General features: G+C 41.1%; 1 protein-coding gene and 1 long non-coding RNA gene across 8 annotated transcripts in view; one reads left to right on the forward strand and one right to left on the reverse strand.

The window, feature by feature from the left end:
• CFAP44 (cilia and flagella associated protein 44) overlaps window positions 1-20,067 on the forward strand; it is a 160,541-nt gene that overhangs the window by 36,398 nt on the left and 104,076 nt on the right. For 6 of the 7 annotated variants that reach the window (XM_085878531.1, XM_085878530.1, XM_085878532.1 and 3 more), the window contains 9 exons: window positions 2,501-2,665; window positions 4,191-4,340; window positions 4,473-4,520; window positions 4,783-4,882; window positions 7,297-7,391; window positions 9,292-9,477; window positions 14,788-14,898; window positions 17,253-17,411; window positions 18,978-19,205. In XM_085878531.1, coding sequence (XP_085734657.1) covers window positions 2,501-2,665; window positions 4,191-4,340; window positions 4,473-4,520; window positions 4,783-4,882; window positions 7,297-7,391; window positions 9,292-9,477; window positions 14,788-14,898; window positions 17,253-17,411; window positions 18,978-19,205 — 1,242 coding nt within the window. The remainder of the gene's footprint in view (window positions 1-2,500; window positions 2,666-4,190; window positions 4,341-4,472; window positions 4,521-4,782; window positions 4,883-7,296; window positions 7,392-9,291; window positions 9,478-14,787; window positions 14,899-17,252; window positions 17,412-18,977; window positions 19,206-20,067) is intronic. The other variant, XM_085878536.1, reaches the window with a different exon arrangement.
• The window catches only part of LOC147028272 (uncharacterized), a 123,324-nt gene continuing 108,689 nt past the window's right edge, over window positions 5,433-20,067 (reverse strand). Inside the window, exon 4 of the long non-coding RNA XR_015057500.1 lies at window positions 5,433-6,428. This is a non-coding gene — a long non-coding RNA (uncharacterized LOC147028272). The remainder of the gene's footprint in view (window positions 6,429-20,067) is intronic.

Raw genomic sequence — 20,067 nt, forward strand, 5'->3', positions numbered from 1 at the left:
CACAATCATCAAAGATAACGAGATTCTTTTTTGATTTCTCCAAATATTGGGGTGAAGGTATATCATCCGTATTATCACAAAGAATACAAGTTATAGGTTTTGATTTATTTTTATACTTCTGTGTATTACAAAATAGTTGAATGATATCTTCAATGTTATTATCATTTAGTTCATTTTTAAGTTTAAATAAACCAATTATGTCTTATTTTTGAAGGCCAGCATTGAAACCTTGTGAGAATAGTTGATACTCCGGTTGAAAACTTGACTTTGTGAAAATTTAAAAATTATCAAAATCTAAAAAGTTGGGAGGAACGAGCATCTTCAAAAACAGGCAGGTTTTTCCACATCTCCTTGAACCAAGTATGAGACATCTTAATGAATTTGGAACATTTTTATGGTTGTTAATTTTTATCTTATTTTCCCAAATGGGTAAATAAAATCATTCATTTATATATTTAGAATACATTTACATATTCATTCATTTATTACCTTGAATGAATTTATATATTACCTTGAATGTATATGGAAGAGAAAGGATGTTGAAAGAGAGATTCTTATTCGAAATTATAAACACAAAATATTCTCAGAGACCATTAGTAAGAAAGCTCTAACAGCATTTGATGATAAAAGATATATAATGAGTGATGGAATAAATACATTACCTTATGGGTTTAAAGTATAAGTATTAATAAAAAATGGGGTTGGGGTTTTTAACGGGCTACCACTGCATTATTTTTAATTGATGAATAAATTAAGTTATTCCTGAAAATAAAACATACCCTTGTTATTGTGATTGCTCAATTTGATTCAAGAAATGATCATGTGAAAGACTATGGAAAATATTAGGAGTAAACAAAACATATGACTTGCTACATCTTGGAAACAAGCATCCAAATTAATTAATAAACCAAGGAGATTTTTTTATTATATATTATTTATATATTACCTTGAATGTATATGGAAGAGAAAGGATGTTGAAAGAGAGATTAATCTTATTCGAAATTATAAACACAAAATATTCTCAGAGACCATAAGTAAGAAAGCTCTAACAGCATTTGATGATAAAAGATATATAATGAGTGATGGAATAAATACATTACCTTATGGGTTTAAAGTATAAGTATTAATAAAAAATGGGGTTGGGGTTTTTAATGGGCTACCACTGTATTATTTTTAATTGATGAATAAATTAAGTTATTCCTGAAAATAAAACATTCCCTTGTTATTGTGATTCCTCAATTTGATTCAAGAAATGATCATGTGAAAGACTATGGAAAATATTAGGAATGAACAAAACATGACTTGCTACATCTTGGAAACAAGCATCCAAATTAATTAATAAACCAAGGAGATTTTTTTTTCCTGGTGTTGGCTTAATGGTTAAGGTGGTGGGCTTGGGATCCTAGAATCCTGAGTTCAAATCCCCCTTGGCTGTTGAATTAATACCAGGTGGGGATAACTGCCTGTCATCCTTCTGAGGTTGACAAAATGAGTGTCAGCTTGCTGGTATACTGTGTTGGAGCGGTGACCTGCCCAATAGCCAAGGAGACTACTTAGGCAGCATGAATGCTCTGCACAGAGTAGGGTCCCAATGGATGGATGGAGGTTATATATTTATATACAGAGGGGAGTAAATAAGAAAGCATTGGGGGGGGGGGCATTAACGGGTTGCCACTGCATTATTCTTCATTAATGAATAAATTAAGTTATTCCTGAAAATAAAACATACTCTTATTATGAATACTCAATTTGATTTAATAAATGATCATATGAAAGGGGGCAAATCCCAGCCCCCAGCAGGGGGAGTAGTATCAAAAGGGAGCGCTATTACAAAGTAATGTGTACCAGTTTGAAAAGGAGAAATATGAGTGAGCGTAAGCGAGTGAATATTGCGACTTTGAGAAATGATAGACATAACTGCGGCAAAACCTCCCTTTTGATACTACTTATGTGTTTGTAAATCCATAATTGGTTATGAAATGGAAATATTACATTATGTATGCATTGCAGCCAAGACATTGCTGCCTTCATAAAAATCACTAATAAATTTACTGATATTGTTCCTGCTGCTGAATGGTGCATTTCCCCAACATTAAAATGAGGTGCCGCGAGGAGGAGTGATGCAAGGGGCACATCGGCCATTTTGGAGTTATTGCCATAGAGCACTATTTTAACCTTTACCCTATCATCCGAGCCTATCATCATCATATCATTAAAAAAAAATGTCGCTTACATCACTCCTCCTCGCGGGGCCTCAAATGTAAAGTAGAAATTTCATGATCAGATCTCGTAATTTTTTTAATTTGATTTGTTTCACTTCAAGAGAATGTCCACAGTGACAATGTTCTGATTGATCCTTGTGCTGAAGTTTATTGCTGTTTTTGTTTATTGCTACTCAACAGCAACAATTTAATTAACATGTTGGTTCATTGCATTTGGATTCATAGAAATTTTTGAGAATCCTTCAGGTGCCAATGATAACTTGACCTATTCTCTTAAGGTGGTGTCAGGGTCAGAGTGGGGCAACCTGCTTGTGTGGGAAGGAGGGCTCATCAAGATGGAAATTTGCCAGAAAGAAGGGCATCGCTGCCATAATGGGTCCATATCTCAGTTGTCCATTGATGAGGGAGAGATCCTTTCAGTGGGGGGAGATGGTGCTATTAGGGTAAGTAAAAGACGTTTGGAAAAAAAACAGAGATTGTTATCCATTGTGTTGCAAAATTCACTCTGAGCCCATTTTCCCTGCTCCTCTATTCACATGTTTATCCTCATTACTCACTCACTATCAATACGTGACTTTCAAAATGACATAATCCACCACAGAATGTTCAGTGCACATGTGCAGAAACCAACTAGAAATGGTGGTGTTTGGGGCACCATTACATATATCGTGTATCTGAGATAAGGATTGTTCCCAAAAATGGCTTACAAAGGTTATCAAAGAAGACAAAAATACTTGGAAAAGTACCTGAGAGAAATGACAGTGCCTTTGCACCATGAAAGACTTGGAGAACGTTCTCAGCGAGCCGAACGGGCAGCTTGCCTATACTGCAAACTCCCGACCATGTGGGTCGGTGCAAGCCCCGAGTGGATTGACATGTGCTACACAAACCCCCGACGGACCATTACCAATGAATGAACTTTGAACCTTGTGGGAGTGCCTCCAATATATTTAATGAGTGTCCGCAATTTGAAAGATGATGCTGTGCCTCATCATGAAGTAACAGTAACCAAACCAACTCTTCAACAAATGACATATTCATGACGTGAAAATACACAAAGCTTGTATTTCTGGTGTGGGTGCTTCTGAACATCGATGGGAAGGACATATCTGGGGTTTCTGAATGTACAGGGTAAGTTTGTAGTGCTGTTATTTACTATTAATCATGTTGGAAAGGGGGTGGGGGGGGGAGGGGAGAAAGGGTGAGAGCTATTGGAGCTTTGAGCGCTGTTATAAATATATTATTTGTTTGGTTCTGGGGCAACAAGAGAAATTATACTGGATGTTTTTTCATCTATTGCTGAAAGGAGAAGTTTTCCTGTGTGCATGTTTTTTTATTTTATTTTAAATATATGCACTGCAGCCGAATGCTTGTACTGACAGGAAATAATAGAAACTGAACACCTCTCCGTCTCATCTACGTACTGTATATTTCTCATATTTCCTCTATTTTTGTGAGCCCAATTTGCATCCAGGAACACAACAATTAAGGTTAACTGTTTTGTAATTGCCATTCTTTCGTTTAAATGCTGAAAAGTACGTTAAAAAGACCATTTCATTTACAGATTTTGTGCTAGCAACTATCGGTTAAATGTACTCGGACGAGCATAAACGGGTCACTGAAAACGCACTCACAGCGCATGTGCGAAAGACCTTGTTAGCATTCGTACGTCATTTCAAAAGTGGCGTATTCCTTTACATATTTTATATTTCAGGAAACCAGGAAAATAGTCTTGAAAAAGAATCATTAACCTGGAAAATAGTCTTGAAAAAGAATCATTAATTTCACTGATAATGATGGACAACTTCAATTCCATTCTTGATTTTATCAGTCTGAGAGTTTCTTTTCAGCACTGAAAGAGCTATCCATTGATGACTGACTCGTGAAGTTGCTGATCATTGAGTTCCTGTCAGATTTCCATGTTGAGCTGCCATCTGATTCTCACTCTTTTGATGTTCCAACAATAAGGTGTGGTCAATTGAAGAGCTGGAATCTGCAGAGGTGGAGGATGAGTCAGGTTCTTATGAATTAGAGCCCATGAATGAGTTGGTTCTGGGCAAAGGTGTCAAACTCTATTCAATGAAGTGTGAGCATGATTCGCACTTATGGTATGCCCAGGTGAGAAAACTATGTATTCATGAACACAACTTATAGATATGGTGTCACAAAACCCACTCGTCGTCGTAAAATTCTATGCTGAGCTCCACTTGAACCTTAATTTCCTGACAACAATGTATATTCCTCCTGCAGGATGCAGAAGGTGGGATTTGGAAACTGGATTTGTCATTTTCCAACAGGGTAGGTGAATGGTTTCCTGGATTGTGAGATGTGTATGTTAATAAGTATATTTTGCTCTCTGGAGTGTTATCAGCATTTAGCTGAACAGCAATGCTGGCATTTATCATAAAACGGTACTTCATACTTATGCACGACTCAAACATCTGAAGCACACAAATGTGACAATTGATGTGGAATCATACTCCATATATATAGTACTTGATGATCAAAATATTTCGTTTTTATCATATTAACCATTGAAATGTTCTTTTTTCTTCTTCAGTCCCAGGACCCAGAGTGCATTTTCTCTTTCCATGCTGGTGCTATTACAGGCCTTGATGTTTCTCCATGTGCTGACCTTGTGGCTACCACTTCAACAGACTGTGAGTGATGCAGCATCGAGTCCAACATGGGAGAGTAAAGTTGTACTGGTGCACTGCATATTTTTAATTTGAAATTTCCTGCCATCCTGAAAGGGAGAGGAGGTTATATAGATAGCGGGGAACCTTGCCTCACCTTACTGTACAGTCGAGGGATTATTGCAGTAAATAAATGGGATAATTTCTGCATTCATGGTTGTTATCCCATTGATTAAAGAACTAAACTGGAAGGGTACTCGGTAGAGCCCATACCTCAGCCACGCAATGCCTGATCCATGAGAACATATCGGGCCCATTAGATTTTTGACATATCATGCTATATTGTAAAGGATTTGGCGGTGGTGGGATTCGCACCCTACTCTTGACAGCCAAATGTTGAAGATTCGGCATCACTTAACAGCACCGCTGTCTCCGGGGTTATAACGCCGGCTAGTTCGGCACAGGCCTCGGGTCACGTGCCTCGGATGATACCAACGTACACCTGTGCCTTACCAGTTTGGGAAATAGACCCCGACTACAGACTGGATTTGTCAGACCGAGCGAAGCCTGCCAGTCCGTAGCCCGTTTGGTTTTAAATATAAATCGAGCGGATTGTTCCTCAGCGCGGCACGAATATATTCAAAGGGGCAAGTTTCATATGAATCAGCCAGATTTATTGGGGACACATCGGGGAACACAACACAAGCAAAGCATTCACGAACGTTATCATTCGTCTATAACCCACTCTTAACTCGGGAGCTAGGGATACGGGTTTCGAAGGGAGCCCCAGTGAAATAAACCTTAGACAACATGCAGACAAGACACAGAGTACTTGGTGATGCCTCATGGACGAGAGGAAGTGTCGAAGGAACGAATGCGGCTCGTGAGAAGCCGATGTCAACGGATTCGATCCCCCAAGCTGGAACACGCCGCGTGGCAAAATGGCGCTCGTACTCCTTTTCCCGGCACCGCTTCCATACGCAGCCTCGGTGCGTCCAGCACCCGGAAGGTCGACGGCACAAGATAGGAAGATCTATGGTGTGTTCCAGCTGGTTTCTCACAAGGTCCAGTATACAAATCCAGGCCTGGCCCGTTCACCAGACGAGGTCAAATCGGGGTCTTGGGCTCCGCAGGCTGGGTCCATGGCCGAGGAGGAACAGCCGGCCAAAAACACTCTCCACAAAGCCGATCGCCAACTCACACAAGCCGTTCCCCTTGCCTTTCGGGGCGGGCCTTTTCCACGAAGCAGATCGTAGACTCACACAGCCGTCCCTCTCGAAGCAGATCGCCGACTGACACCAGCAGCCTCTCATCCAGCAGTCGGCAGACAGATCCCATGCAGTTCCTCTTGCCTTTTTCACGAAGCAGATTGCAGATAGACACAGCCGTCCCTTATACAGCAGATCGCAACTCGACGCTCAGGCAGTTACTCCCTTGCTTCTTGGGGCTCGCTTTTCTGGGATGCCTCTGGGGATACGTGATTGGTCCATCCCTCGAGTCTGCAGCCGCTCTCCACCAATCGGCTGCCAACACGTCCTGCCGACCGACACTCTCAGAGCGCTGGGCGTGGCTAGTTAGAAGGGGGGAAGGAAAAAGAAGCAAGGCGCCTCTCAGTACACCACCACTGTATGAACACTGGACAGCCTGCTCCACCTCCCGACACACATGTAACGTCCAATTACCGAACAACCTGGCTAAATATGCATTTAAGGGGGGATCTGGGCTGATCCTATATTTACTAACCCACTAAGGGCCCATTTCCGCAACAATATATCGTTTTTGGCCCTATATCTCAATGGTGAAGAATCACTTAAAAATTCTAGGAGTCGGATCCAGATCCAGATCTTCACCAAAATCTAACCAGTTCATCCTTGTCACACACCCAACCTGCCCACCAAATTTCATCTGGATCCATCCACAACTTTTTGATATATCCTCCACACAGACAGACAGACAGACAAACAGACAAACAAAGACAGAGAGGGGTGAAAACATAACCTCCTTCACCTTCGGTGGTCGAGGTAAAAAGTTGATAATCTCCAATGTTCATTTACACTCATTAAATCATTTAATTATTAGTCATTACTTAAAAAACCCTGTTATGCATGAACAAATACTTGGATTGCAGCAAAACTCCAAACCCACAAATAAAGCATGTGCATATGGTCACGTGCCTACATGTAAAAAACTAAACAAACAAGGCTACAACAAATTGAAGTTTTTATGAGGGCAAAAACACACTTGGTCGTCGTCCAATGAAGGCAACTCTGCTGAAATGCTGGGATTTTGTCATGCTGAGAAACTTCACAGTTAATTGTCTCCACATTTGATTTAAAATGTCCATATCTTGCTTACATTCAAGTATAAAAACATGTCACTGCAACCTTTGGTTTAAAACGACATTAAAAGCTTACTGCAATGGCTGTTGACTTTTACAGGTTCGGTAAGGGTGTTTGACATTCCAGGAAAAAAAGAGTTGTACAGGTCACAATTCAAGCAAAGTGGAACAGTGCTCACCTGGACGCCCATCAAGGTCACAATGAAATGTTTAAGTTTCTCCTATCTACTGTTGTTTTATTAATTTAAAATAAAGTCGTATTCCTAAATCTTTGCAGCTTTCAGTATTTTTGTCTTCTTTTACGTCTGAATGCTAAACTGGTAATCTTAAAGGGAAACTGAGATCAAATTTCTAAAACTGAAAATGACTACGTATATATGTGATAATAGAATTTTTCATTTTACATCTTTATGTAAAAAAAAATTCACCATTATGCGTGGAGTTGTTGGAGTTTTATAGTTTCCATGTCCTACGTTTGTGGCTTCATGATTTGCTGTGAAATGTCATGCTTTTGATCAGACCTTGTAATTCTCAATTTAGGAAATTTGAGTTTGGCATAACCAACTTTCATCTAAAATGCCATTCAGAACAGACATCCAGTTTCATAATTATTTTTTTTTGATGAAAGTAGTAGTTTTAAATAAGCACTTCAGAAAAATACCCAATTACATTGGATACCCACAATCAGTATGTGCAATCAATAATTCTCGATCAACAAAAATGCAATACATATGCTTATATAAGTAATGTTGTCCTGTATGAGAATGAACATTGCATTTTTGTTCATCTGTGCATCATGTGGTAGGTACAGAGAGTTTATTATCACTTTATATTTTTAGCACAGGTATTAAGATTCATGAAAGAGTAGAATGACAGGGGGTACGGGATCAACGGATAAAATGGGGTAAGAGTAATATAGTGGGATGACAACAAACAAACAAAAGTCGGATGGCAATTGCAGAAGGTGGAGAACAGTCTCAGCAGGCATTGCAAACTCAGCAGTAAAAATGGAAGAAAATCGAGGTGGCAGTGGGCAGCAGACTTGAAATCATGTAGGAAAGAGCTCAAGACAACAAATTCAGGAAGACCTCCACAGGGGAGAGAAGAGTATGAAAGGATGTACAGTTGGTCATATTTGAGGTTAGATTTGGGAGGGGTAACATGGATATGGTGGCAGAACAAATGTGACCTGAAGGGGGAGAAGTTCGGCAGAGGTGAGAGGGAAGGATGAGCAAGGTCGGAATGGGGCTAGTAAAAAAAACTGCAAGGCCACTAAACCTTCTTCCAGAGAGCAAAATGCAAACAGTGAGACTCAGCTACTTGATGCAAGATTCCAATGACACAGAGGGCCTTAGATTCCAATGCCCCAATGGGGACAAGATCGGAAGGAGCAGTAACAGTCTGCTGTGGGGAGCCAGGTTCCATGACACTTTCGATGAAGGCTGTTTACATCGTGATTAGATAAGGATGGCAGAGGAAGGACAGCTTTGAAGAAAACTAAGCCCATTACACCTTTGACCTCAAGCCCATCGATCTGCTATTTTATCAGCATGTGCAGCAAAGAGGCAATGCAGCATACTGGATGGGGTTGGATAATCATAGCATCAGGTCCAGCATGATGATCGACTCACCTGCTTTCCTTCTCTTCATATTTTGCGATTGTAGAAGGTGCTTTATTTATTTTTATTTACTTACTTTTCTTTATTTATCGACTAACTATTTATACACATGAAAGATCAATGAACAACCATAAATAAATCATAACAATAAACTCACGGGTTTTGCCAAGATGTGGCAGCTTATTGCAGATGGAATCAGCCTAAGTCTTCACCGAACCATTAGCATGCAGATGCTTGAGAAATATTAAGCCACTCCAATTAGTACTAAGTGAAATTAGGTAATGAAGCATACTTTCTTTACTTGGTGTTCCCTGGTTTTTAAGACTGAAACAACCAAAAACTACTTAATAAGATGTAACAATAATTGCATTTAATTTCTCGAAACTAATGTCACTGTTTTTCCATTATTTTAAAATAAAACCTGTGCTTATTTCTGTCTCTGTCTCTCTGTCTATCTGTCTCTCTCACACACATAGGCAGCTTGTGGCAATGCCCACATACTAACTGTTGGATTTTCTGATGGTGTGTTGCGACTCCTTGACTTCAGTGATGCTCAAGCAATGCAGAAAAGAGATTTGTGCCTAAGACAGGCCATCAAGCCACACACTGCTTCTATAACAGCACTTCAGTACCACCCTGAATTATCCATCCTGGCCTCCTCTGTAAGTGTCTCACAGGCAGTACAATATTTTCACTAGTTTTGCTGGTTCTCACGAGTTTCATCCAATTATAACCCAAGCAATGCCAACAAACAAATTCTGAACAAATGAGGTATGGGAAACAGTTTTTGTGGGGGGATGAGATAATTAAATATGTAGATTCGTCATTCTGCAGGAAGGATCATAGGCATCAAATTCTGTGTAGTTTTGAAGGAACAGAAGTTAGGGACATTGGAGGAAGGGTGAATGAAAATGTATTCTCCCAATTCTCCCAGGGACTGGGATTCTCCCAAAATTACGAAATGATATAGAAATTATGAGCAGAGCGATAGATGTTAACCAATGGCTGAAAGAATGGAATAGGGAGGAAGGTTTTAAATTTAAGAAGCAGTGGGAATAATTTCGGGGGCAAAGGCAGTGTTTCCAGAATGATGGCCATATGTTATATAGAAAAGGGGGCAGCAAGGTTTGCAGTGGGAATTGAAGGAATTCAGGCTTTTTTGAGGGTCAACAGAGGGTGGGGAAGCTATTAAGGAGGGAACTGATAATGTAATTGTGATGAGTAAGGCCAGGCAGGAAAATCGAATTTCAGGAATGGAAAAGTTAAACATATTCCATACCAATGCCAGGAGTTTTAATAAATGGATGGAAGAGCTTGAAGCCAAAGTAGACAGTGAGGAGTACGACATAATTGCAGTAAGTGAGATGATTTAATGAGGAGAGTAACTGGAGGACAGGATGAGAAGGCTACAATGTGTATCAGTGTGATAGGAAGGAGAGAATAGTAGGAGGAGGAGCAATCTGGGTAAAGGACAGAATTTCAAGAGAAAGGGGTGATATTAAGGAGGGAATTAATGTGGAAGATTCTGTACGGGTAGAGGTTAGGAATTGTAAAAACAGTAAGATACTGGTAGGATGCTTTTATTGTGCTCCAGGTGTGAAGGGAGAGGATGAGGAAGGAGGAGAACATGAATAATTCAAAAGGGCATGTGGCAAGGGAAGAGTATTGATTATGGGAGAGAGTTGGTGATGTAGATTGGGAGAAGCTAACAATAGGACAATCAGCATCAGAGAAATGAGAAATCTTCAAGGAGAAAATGTGTAGAGTGCAGAGTAAGTACATTCCAATGAGGTGTAAAACTAGAAGCAGAAAGAGGCCAGGGTGGTTGAGCAGTGAGATAAGAAATGCTATTAAGGAGAAGTAGAAGGTATTTCTTGGGTACAAAATAACAGGACTGGACCTAGATTTATATCACTATCGGAGTAAACAGAGGCAAGTTAAGAAAATAACTTGGCAAGCCAAAAGATAGTATGAGAAGTACATGGCTAAGAATATTAAACATAATAGCAAGGCTTTCTTTAAGTATATCAGGGGAAAAGAACAGGTTAGGACCAGTGTGGGCCCATTGAGGATTAGAACCGAGAGAGTGGTTAGTGATGAAAGTTAGATGGCAGGCTTATTAAACAGGTATTTTGCTTCAACTTTTGCACAAGAACAGTCAGGAGAATTGCCAATAGCTGAAAATATCTATCAAGGGGGTGAGAAATGGCTTTTGCAGAAGATCCAGATCAGAGTGGAGGAAGTAAAGGAACAGCTTGGATATCTAAGAGTAGATAAGGCTCCGGGGCCAGATAATATGCACCCGAGAGTATTGATGGAGGTGGCTGAGCAGGAAAGCGAGATGTTAACCGATATTTTCAATCACTCACTGGAGTCAGGACAGGTACTGAAGGATTGGAGTGTAGCAAATGTAACACCATTATTTAAGAAAGGATCCAGAGAAGAATTGGAGGCTATAGACCTGTTAGTTTGACTTCGGTTGTGGGGAAGGTGTTGGAGACATTAATTAAAGAGCGGATGAGGAACCATTTAAAGAAATACAAATTCATTAAAGGCAGTCAGCATGGTTTTTACCAAAGGTAGGTCTTGTTTAAGAAATCTTGAATGCAAGTTCCTGCCACAGTGGACAAATCAGTTTTTCTGTATTGTGCTAAAGCTGGTTAACATGTTCAGAAAAATAATGCATGAGTGCATGTCACAATGTGTGAACAATTTCTTTTCTTTGTAATTCCCTCGACTTTTTATCAGTACTGGCCTCGCTTTGATACATTTGTTTTCCACAAAGTGTTGAATGTGTGTGTGAACTGTGTGAGCTCATTGTGGGAGTGTTTAATATGTTCATTCCACTGTGATTCGATTCACTGGTTTTATCACCAAGCCGACAGGCACTGAAGCATGTTCAATGCTCCTCTTTCATGTTTTAATTATTTCCTTTGCAAATATCAAGGTTTTTCAATGGAGGTATCACAATTACATATGCCTGGTGTTGGCTTAATGCTTAGGGTGGTTGACTTGGGATCCCAGGGTTCTGAGTTCAAATCCCACCTGGCCATTGAATTAATACCAGGTGGGGTTCTCTCAACGTGTCATCCTTCCAAGGTCGGTAAAATGAGTACTAACTTGCTGGAATGATTGAGCCATTTGAGTATCCTGTGTTAGAGTGGTGACCTGTCCAGGATTGTGCCTAATAGTCCAGGAGACCGATTTGGCAGCACCAATGACAAATTTTTTGTCCCTGACTGATTTTGACAAATTTCCCTGACAATATCTGCTGCTCTTCCTCTTCTCCAATCGGTTCTTCTGACCACGTCCTTGTCAAAGTGGACATCTCTCTGGCTGTTATCAGAGAACCACCTCACCGCCGTCGAGTCTGGCATTTCACTCAAGCCGACTGGCAGGGTCTCCAAGCGGCCATCAAACTTATAGACTGGTCTCCTATCGCTACTTTCTCCAACATCAACTCATCCTGGGAATTCTTTCAAAGAAACTTGCTCTCCCTCATGCACAGATTTATCCCCTCTCGTCTTCAGTTGTCCTATCCTTCCTCCCGCCCTTGGTTTACTGAAGCTTGTGGCGAGGCTGTTGTCCTGAAACAACTTGCCTTTGCCTCATGGAAAGCAAACCCAACTGAGGGCAATCTCAGTTCCTTCCCTAAAGCTCGGAACAAGTGTTTATCTACCCTCAGGAGAGCCAGAAAACAACATCTTTCTAATCTCAAGTCTGAACTCTCAAACCTCTCTCCCTCCTCAAAATCCTGGTGGCGTCTAATCAAATCTGTTTCTGGTGTATGTTCCCCCTCCATCTCCTCCCTTACCTTAAATGGCCGCACTGCTGATACCGCACGTGAAAAAGCTGAATGCCTAAACTCGGTGTTTGCAGCTCAATCTTGTGTCCAAAACCCATCACTTTCTCTACCCACCTTACACAGTCACACCCAACTGTCCCTGGACTCTGTGTCCTTTTCTCCTGACAAGGTGGAGAGCTTGCTCTCAAACCTCGACTCAGATTCTGCAACCGGTCCAGACGGCATCAGCCCACATGTCCTCAAAGCCTGCTCTTCTGCTCTTGCTCACCCTCTCACTGTTCTATTCACCCTCTCATTTGCTCAAGGTCATCTGCCATCTGCTTTGAAATCTGCTAACATCACTGCCCTGCATAAAAAGGTGCAAAAATAGATCCCTGCAACTACAGACCAATCAGACTTCTCCCAATCATCAGCAAGGTTATGGAATTCATCATCGCTTCAGACATGAAATCCTTCCTCTTCTCCAATGGCTTGATTTCCGATCATCAATTTGGTTTCAGACCAGGTAACTCTACCCTGGATATGCTGCTTCTGCTCTCCCAACAATGGATGGAGGTCCTCAATGCCGGACAGGAAATCCGAGCCGTATCCCTGGACATATCACATGCTTTTGACACAGTCTGGCACCCTGCCCTACTCACCAAACTCTCTTCCCATGGTATCCAAGGCCATCTCCACTCATGGCTCGCAGACTTCCTCTCCTGTCGCAGTCAACGTGTGGCCCTAAATGGAGTTCTCTCATCCCCTCTTCCTGTCCAGGCTGGAGTTCCTCAAGGCAGCGTTCTGGGCCCTGTTCTTTTTCTGGTTTTCATCAATGATCTCTCCGACTCTCTAGAAAATCCTCTATATCTCTTTGCTGATGACTCCACCCTCTGCCGTACCATCCGTCATCCCTCAGACCGGCAAGCAGCAGCTTCTTCGCTCACTGCAGATCTGGATAAAATCACAAACTGGTCCAACACGTGGAACGTCTTTCAATCTGGACAAATCTCACACTCTCACTATGTCTCTTCGAAAGGACCGTTTGGAACCCCCCCCCCCATCCACTTTCTCAACAATCCTATGGAAGAAGTCCTTTCTTTCAAGCTTCTGGGTCTCACTATCTGCCATGACCTTTCCTGGGAAAGCCACATTTCAAACCTTGCCTCCAAAGGCAGTCGCCGACTGGGAATCCTCCGTCGTGCAAAGTCCTTCCTCGGCCCTCCTGAGCTCCTGCCCACTTACAAAGCTTTTGTCCGTAGCCTGATGGAGTACTGCTCTCCCCTCTGGGGTGGTGCTCCTGCCTCCCACCTTTCTTGGCTTCACGCTGTAGAAACCAGGGCATTTCGGATCATCGGCATCTCCCGCAATGAGGCTGAGACTTTGGGCCTCTCACTCAATCACCGCAGGTTGGTCGGTGGTCTTTCTGTCTTCTACCGTCTCCTCTCTAGCCTTGCCCCCCTGCTCTCTCTCCTCTCTCTCTCTCTCTCTCTCTCTCTCTCTCTCTGCGATTTGTCCCCACCACATTTCCACAGGGCGCTCAAGGTCCGCCAACAACCCCCTTCTGGTAAAACTACCAAAATCACGAATCACTGCTCACCTTCACTCTTTCAGTCCTCTGTTTTCCCACCTTTGGAATAAAGTCCCTCACTCTATTCTTTCCCATTCTTCCCTCCAGGCTTTCAAAACAGCTGTTCACCACCACCTCTTATCATCCCCCATCCAAATCCTTGATCTTTTCTACCCCCGATAATCCACCCAAGCCCACTTCCTTCATATTCCCTGCTTTCCTTCTTGAAAGTCCCTGTAACGTCCATCTTCTATTCCCCATATTCCCCGTCCCATCCCTCTCCCTTCCACAGATCTCCTAATGTGTCTGTTCCCCACTGTTTTGTCCCTCCCCCTCCCACCCCTCTTGTCTCATGCCCCCTTGCTGTGTGTTGTGTGTTAGCTCTCACACGAGCCTCGACAAGGTATACAAAAAAAAAATGCTCTGTACAGAGTATGGTCCTAATGGCTGAATAATATCACAATTATAACTGTTGTCAGGTTAATATGTTTGGTGTTTGCATGTTTCACCAACTGCAACATGTGTTTATTTTTGGAGATTTTTGTACAAAATACTTTTACCATTACTGTACAAGCATAACTGTTTTTTTCTGTAAGCATGGTGGTCTTGTGCCTGCAGGGGTTAGATCAGACGGTGTTTTTCTTCAATGTTCTTGAGCAGTTAGAACCCATTGGGTTCATTGATTGTCCAGCACCAGTCAGTGGTCTTCAGTGGTCCCCGCATTCACACGTAAGCTTGATATACGATCAGCTTTTTCACATTAATCAGAAAACGATTGCTGCCACTAGTCCATGTTCTCATATTATCCGCCATACTTGATTTGTGTGAGCCCTAACTTGCTGCCATAAGTGGACAACAGTTTTGAAGCTGGAATTATACTTCATCATCACCACAGCCATATTAATTCTAATCATAAATGAAAGTCAGAAGGATAGTTAAGTTGCTTTAGCTCTGGTTCTTGCTTTGAGATATTATAATGTCAACGTAAAATAGTGAAGTAAGTGAAGTATAAAATATATAAAGGGATATGGATATGACACATGTGTGATGGGTGGCCTCATTGTCTTTTTTCTTCTTCCTCCTCTTATTTATTCTAAACAGACTGTATTTATGAAGGATTGACTGAAAAAGGGAACTTCACCATAGGATTTCCAAACTGCTTAATGCCAGGATATGTATTTCTACAGAAGGACATTATGGTGATCTTCATTGGAATCATCAACACAAGTTCAATCACCTGATGGACATTTTAATTTGTTTTAAATGATCACGGCTAGGTTAGGAAAATAACATACAGGTCACCCATCCAACCTGTGTGATGCTTTGCAGGGATGTGAATGTAAGTGTCAGTTTTTAGTTGGAAAATGATAGAATGTAGACCATCAGTGATTCAGCAGAGTTGTTGCAGTTTTACAATCAGGAAAATTATTTTCTCACTGCATGGGTTGGATATACAGTGCAATCAAAGGTGACATTCTTTTGCTGCTCCGCAAGACGTGTTTATCTTGTTTTGTTTTTGAATAGCTGTGTAAGAGTAGAAACTTAGACTAAATTGTGTAGCATATTTAACAGTAGAGCTTCTTAGCACCAGATTGCAGTTTGCTCAAGTCTGAACTAATGCTAATGAACACGAGACAAACACTTCAATAACTAGAATGGCACTCCGTCGAGCGCATACCTCCACCAAGGTGAACAATTTACATTTTGTATCCCACTGATATACCAGATGTACATCCAGACCATTTGTACTTGTCACACACCAAAATCTAATCGGCTTGTTCTTGTCATCTACCCAACTCATCCACCAGGTTTTGGCATCCTCCGACTATAATTGTTTGAAGTATCATGCTGTACTGTATATCATTTTTGGGCCCATCTCAGTGGTGAAGAATCACTTAAAAAATTAAAAAAATTCTTGCATCCGAATCCAGATCCAGATATTCACCAAAATCGAATCAATTCGTCCTTATCATCCACCAAACCTGTCCACCAAGGTTTGTCTAAATCTGTCCACAAATTTTTAAGATATCGTGTCATGTATCTATCGTTTTTCGCACCATCACTCAATGGTGAGGAATAACGAAAAAATTCTCGTATCCAGATCCGGATCTTCACCAAAATCTCATCAATTCGTCCTTATTTAAACAGCGAACTTGTCCACCAAATTTCCTCTGAATCTGTCCACAACTTTTTGAAATATTCTACTTACAGAAGGACAGACAAACAGACAAACAGGAGTGAAAACATAACTTTCGTCCACCTTCAGTGGTGGAGGCAATTATTCAAGTGATTCTAAATAGTTTGACTTAATCTTTTTTTTTTTAACCAAGTAACCTGACATAATTGTAGTAATGTAATACAATTTGCTTCCAGCATGAGTATTGATTTTCTTCATTACAATTCATTACTTATCCAATAACAGATGAAACACAATGCATTGATAATAATTATCATTACTGTATTTAATTTTTTTGAGAAACTGTTTACCTCCGCTATCGAATGTGGACGGAGATTATGGTTGTCAGGATATACCTCAAGCTGTCTGTAATATAAGCAGGATATCTCAAAAAGTTGGAGATGGATTCGGAAAAAAACTTGGTGGACAGGTTTGGTATGTGTGACAAGGACAAATTGATTCGATTTTGGTTAAGATCCAGATCCGGCTACACAAATTTTTAAGTGATTCTTCACCATTGAGAGATAGGGCCAAAAATGATATATAGCATGATATCCCAAAAAATTGTGGACGGATTTGGACAAAACTTGATGGACATGTTGGGTGTTTGACAAGAAAGAATTGATTCCATTTTGGTGAAGATCCGAATCCGGATCTTCATACAATAATTATTTCATTTTTCAAAGTGATTCTTCACCATTGAGAAATAGGGCCAAAAACGATATATAGAATGATATTTCAAAATGTATTGGGCTCAATATGTTCTAATGGATCAAGCATTGCGTGGCAGAGGTATGCGCTCCACCAAGTGCCCTTCTAGTTTATATTTATTTTGTTACATGTCCCTTAAATTTCAATGCATTTTGTGAATTACACATTCCACCCTTTTGGATTATGTTTTTCGCAGCCGAACAGTATGTTGCTAGCTTGGTGTGAAAAGTCGTACCTCGTTGAATGTTCATGTCCAACCAGCTCACTTACACCTCATCCACTTGCATCTTCTTATAAACTCAATTCCCTGGAGACGCGAACCTGCCACGTTATCAGCATCAAGACACGCATCAAGGTAACCATTCATCCATTATACCTGAATCTGGCTACAGTTTCTGCACATCATGAGAGTCTTCTTATTTCATTAGGCATGTTTTGTGCCTTGCGTCATCATGGTGGATATTATAGTGTATTAAAAATTATATCAGGTGTTTGTGTAACTCACGAGCCTGGGTATGGTACGTGGCATTCTGGTTTACGGCACTAGATTAGGCTTAATTATGTCAAATGTATCAATTACTTTATGTTGAATACCTTATAACACACAACTCATCTGTGAGAGCCTTAATAATGGATTTGTGTACAAAGTGGCCACACGTACTTTTCCCAATCACTGTGTTAAATATGGAAACATTCAGTCAATCATGATCAAGTCCAGATTTCATTCCCCAAAACAGACAAGCCGACAGAAGAGATACAAGCAATGGCATTATATCTTTGTAGATGTACAGTATTGAAAAAAAAATTCAAACATAAAAATAGAAACTGCTTACTCCTTGGGGAAAAGTTATCAGGACTTTATCACGTTTCACTCAATATCCACTCATTATTTCACTGGCAGTTAAGGCTTCATCACAAATGGTCCTTGACCGATATGAGTAAGGTGTTCGAAAATGTTCCAGAGCCACAAGGAAATCGAGCACACTACTCGAAGAGGGCACGCTGCTGATGACGGTTTGGAAAAGGGAGGGATATTCCAGGTGCATTAATTTATCTGTAGTCGTAATATGATCATGGTGGTGAAGACAAAGACACAGGTATGGTCGGGCCAAAATGGCCTTATCTTGCGCATTTGGGTTTCTCGTTTGGAATATTAGGGATTAGCGTGAACCGGCTTGCTATGCTCACCTTTCCACACATCATTGCAGAGATCGACGTCATAGATTTGCTGTGCTGTTGTCATGATTTACACCAATCATAGTACAAACATTTTTTTTTTACAAATTTATTTGTAATATTGGTGATGTTTCTTTGTTTGAAATTTATTTGCAGTATAAAAAGGTTCAAGTGGTTGAAATTGTGAAGGGTGTCAGCTGTCTAATATGGAGGGTGTAAGGGGTCTAAATGATGTGAAGGTCCAAGGGGTCAAAAGTGTCTTTTGGGTCTTCAATGACTTTTGGGTCATCTGGGTCCTTGGGGTCCTCAGGGACTTTTCGGTCATCTGGATCTTTTGGGTCCTCAGGGTTTTAAAGGTTTTTCAGCAGTCGAATGAGTCTCAGCAGTCTGAAACACCAAACCATACATTCCAATAGTACGTTTTTAATAGAAGTATGTGTGTGAAGTCAGGGTGCAACTGACGTTCACACTGTATATAATTATTAATAGACGTTCGTGTAGTCTGCAACTCATGTTCAAACTGGACATGATTAATCTGCATATAGTCTTTACGGCTTCACTCACGTCTTCACCGACTACCTCACGGACCATGTTTTTCGTTTTTATATTTACAGTTCAGCATTCATTATAGTTTAACAGATTTTAAACTTATATTGCATAAACTTTAATGGGAAACACATGCACATCAAACTCAGCTGAATATTTTTTTTTTTTTTTAAATCTCCACTCCATCTTTTCCCTGCAGTTGGAAGAGAAACTGCAATGGAAGCAGAAATGCCGTGAAGCAAGGAAAAAAGAACGAGAGGAAGCTGAACACTCTATGACTGAGAATTATGAGACTGAAATGGAACAGGCAGAAGATGATGGTGATGATTTGGAAGAGGAAGAGGAGCCATTGGTGGAATTCGCAGACATGCCAAGTCCCATTCTAAGTGCCTTCTACTCTGAGCCAGGAAAAGTTTGGATATCAATGGTTTGTACAAGTATTCATTTAATCTCTAGTTATATGCAAGTACAAACTTATTATTAGGGGCCATTTACATGCACCACATGGCCGAAAGTATGTGGACACCTGTTTGTCCAACATCTCATTCCAAAATAATGGACATGAATATGGAGTTGGCACCCCCTTTGTTGCTATAACAGCCTCCAATCTTCTGGGAAGGCTTTCCACTACATGTTGGAACATTGCTGCGAGGATTTGCTTCCATTCAGCCACAAGAGCATTTGTGAGGTCGGGCACTGATGTTGGACGATTAGGTTTGCTTCGCAGTCGGCATTCCAATTCATCCCAAAGGTGTTCGATGGGGTTGAGGTGAGGGCTCTGTGCAGGCCAGTCAAGTTTTTTTCTACACCGATCTCAACAAAGCATTTCTATATGGACCTCGCTTTATGCACGGGTGCATTGTCATGCTGAAAGAGGAAAGGGCCTTACCCAAACTGTTGCCACAAAGTTGGAAGCACAGAATTGTCCAGAATCTCATTGGATGCTGTGGCGTTAAAATTTCCTTTCACTGGAACGAAGGGGCCTGGCCCGGGCCATGAAAAAAACCCCAGATGATTATTCCTCCTCCACCAAACTTTACAGTTGGCATGATGCATGCAGGCAGGCCGCATTCTCCTGGCATTCGCCAAACCCATATTCATCCGTTGGCCCGCCAGATGATGAATTGTGATTCATCACTCCAGATAACGTGCTTCCACTGCTCCAGAGTCGAATGGTGATGAGCTTTACACACCACTCTATCTGACGCTTGGCATTGCGCATGGCGATCTTAGGCTTGTGTGCGCTGCTCGGCCATGGAAACCCATGAAGACCTTTCATGAAGCTCATG

The sequence above is a fragment of the Eptatretus burgeri genome, chromosome 4, assembly GCF_056783735.1.
Source record: "Eptatretus burgeri isolate ZD-2024b chromosome 4, Ebu_testis_v1, whole genome shotgun sequence".
NCBI lineage: Eukaryota > Metazoa > Chordata > Myxini > Myxiniformes > Myxinidae > Eptatretus > Eptatretus burgeri.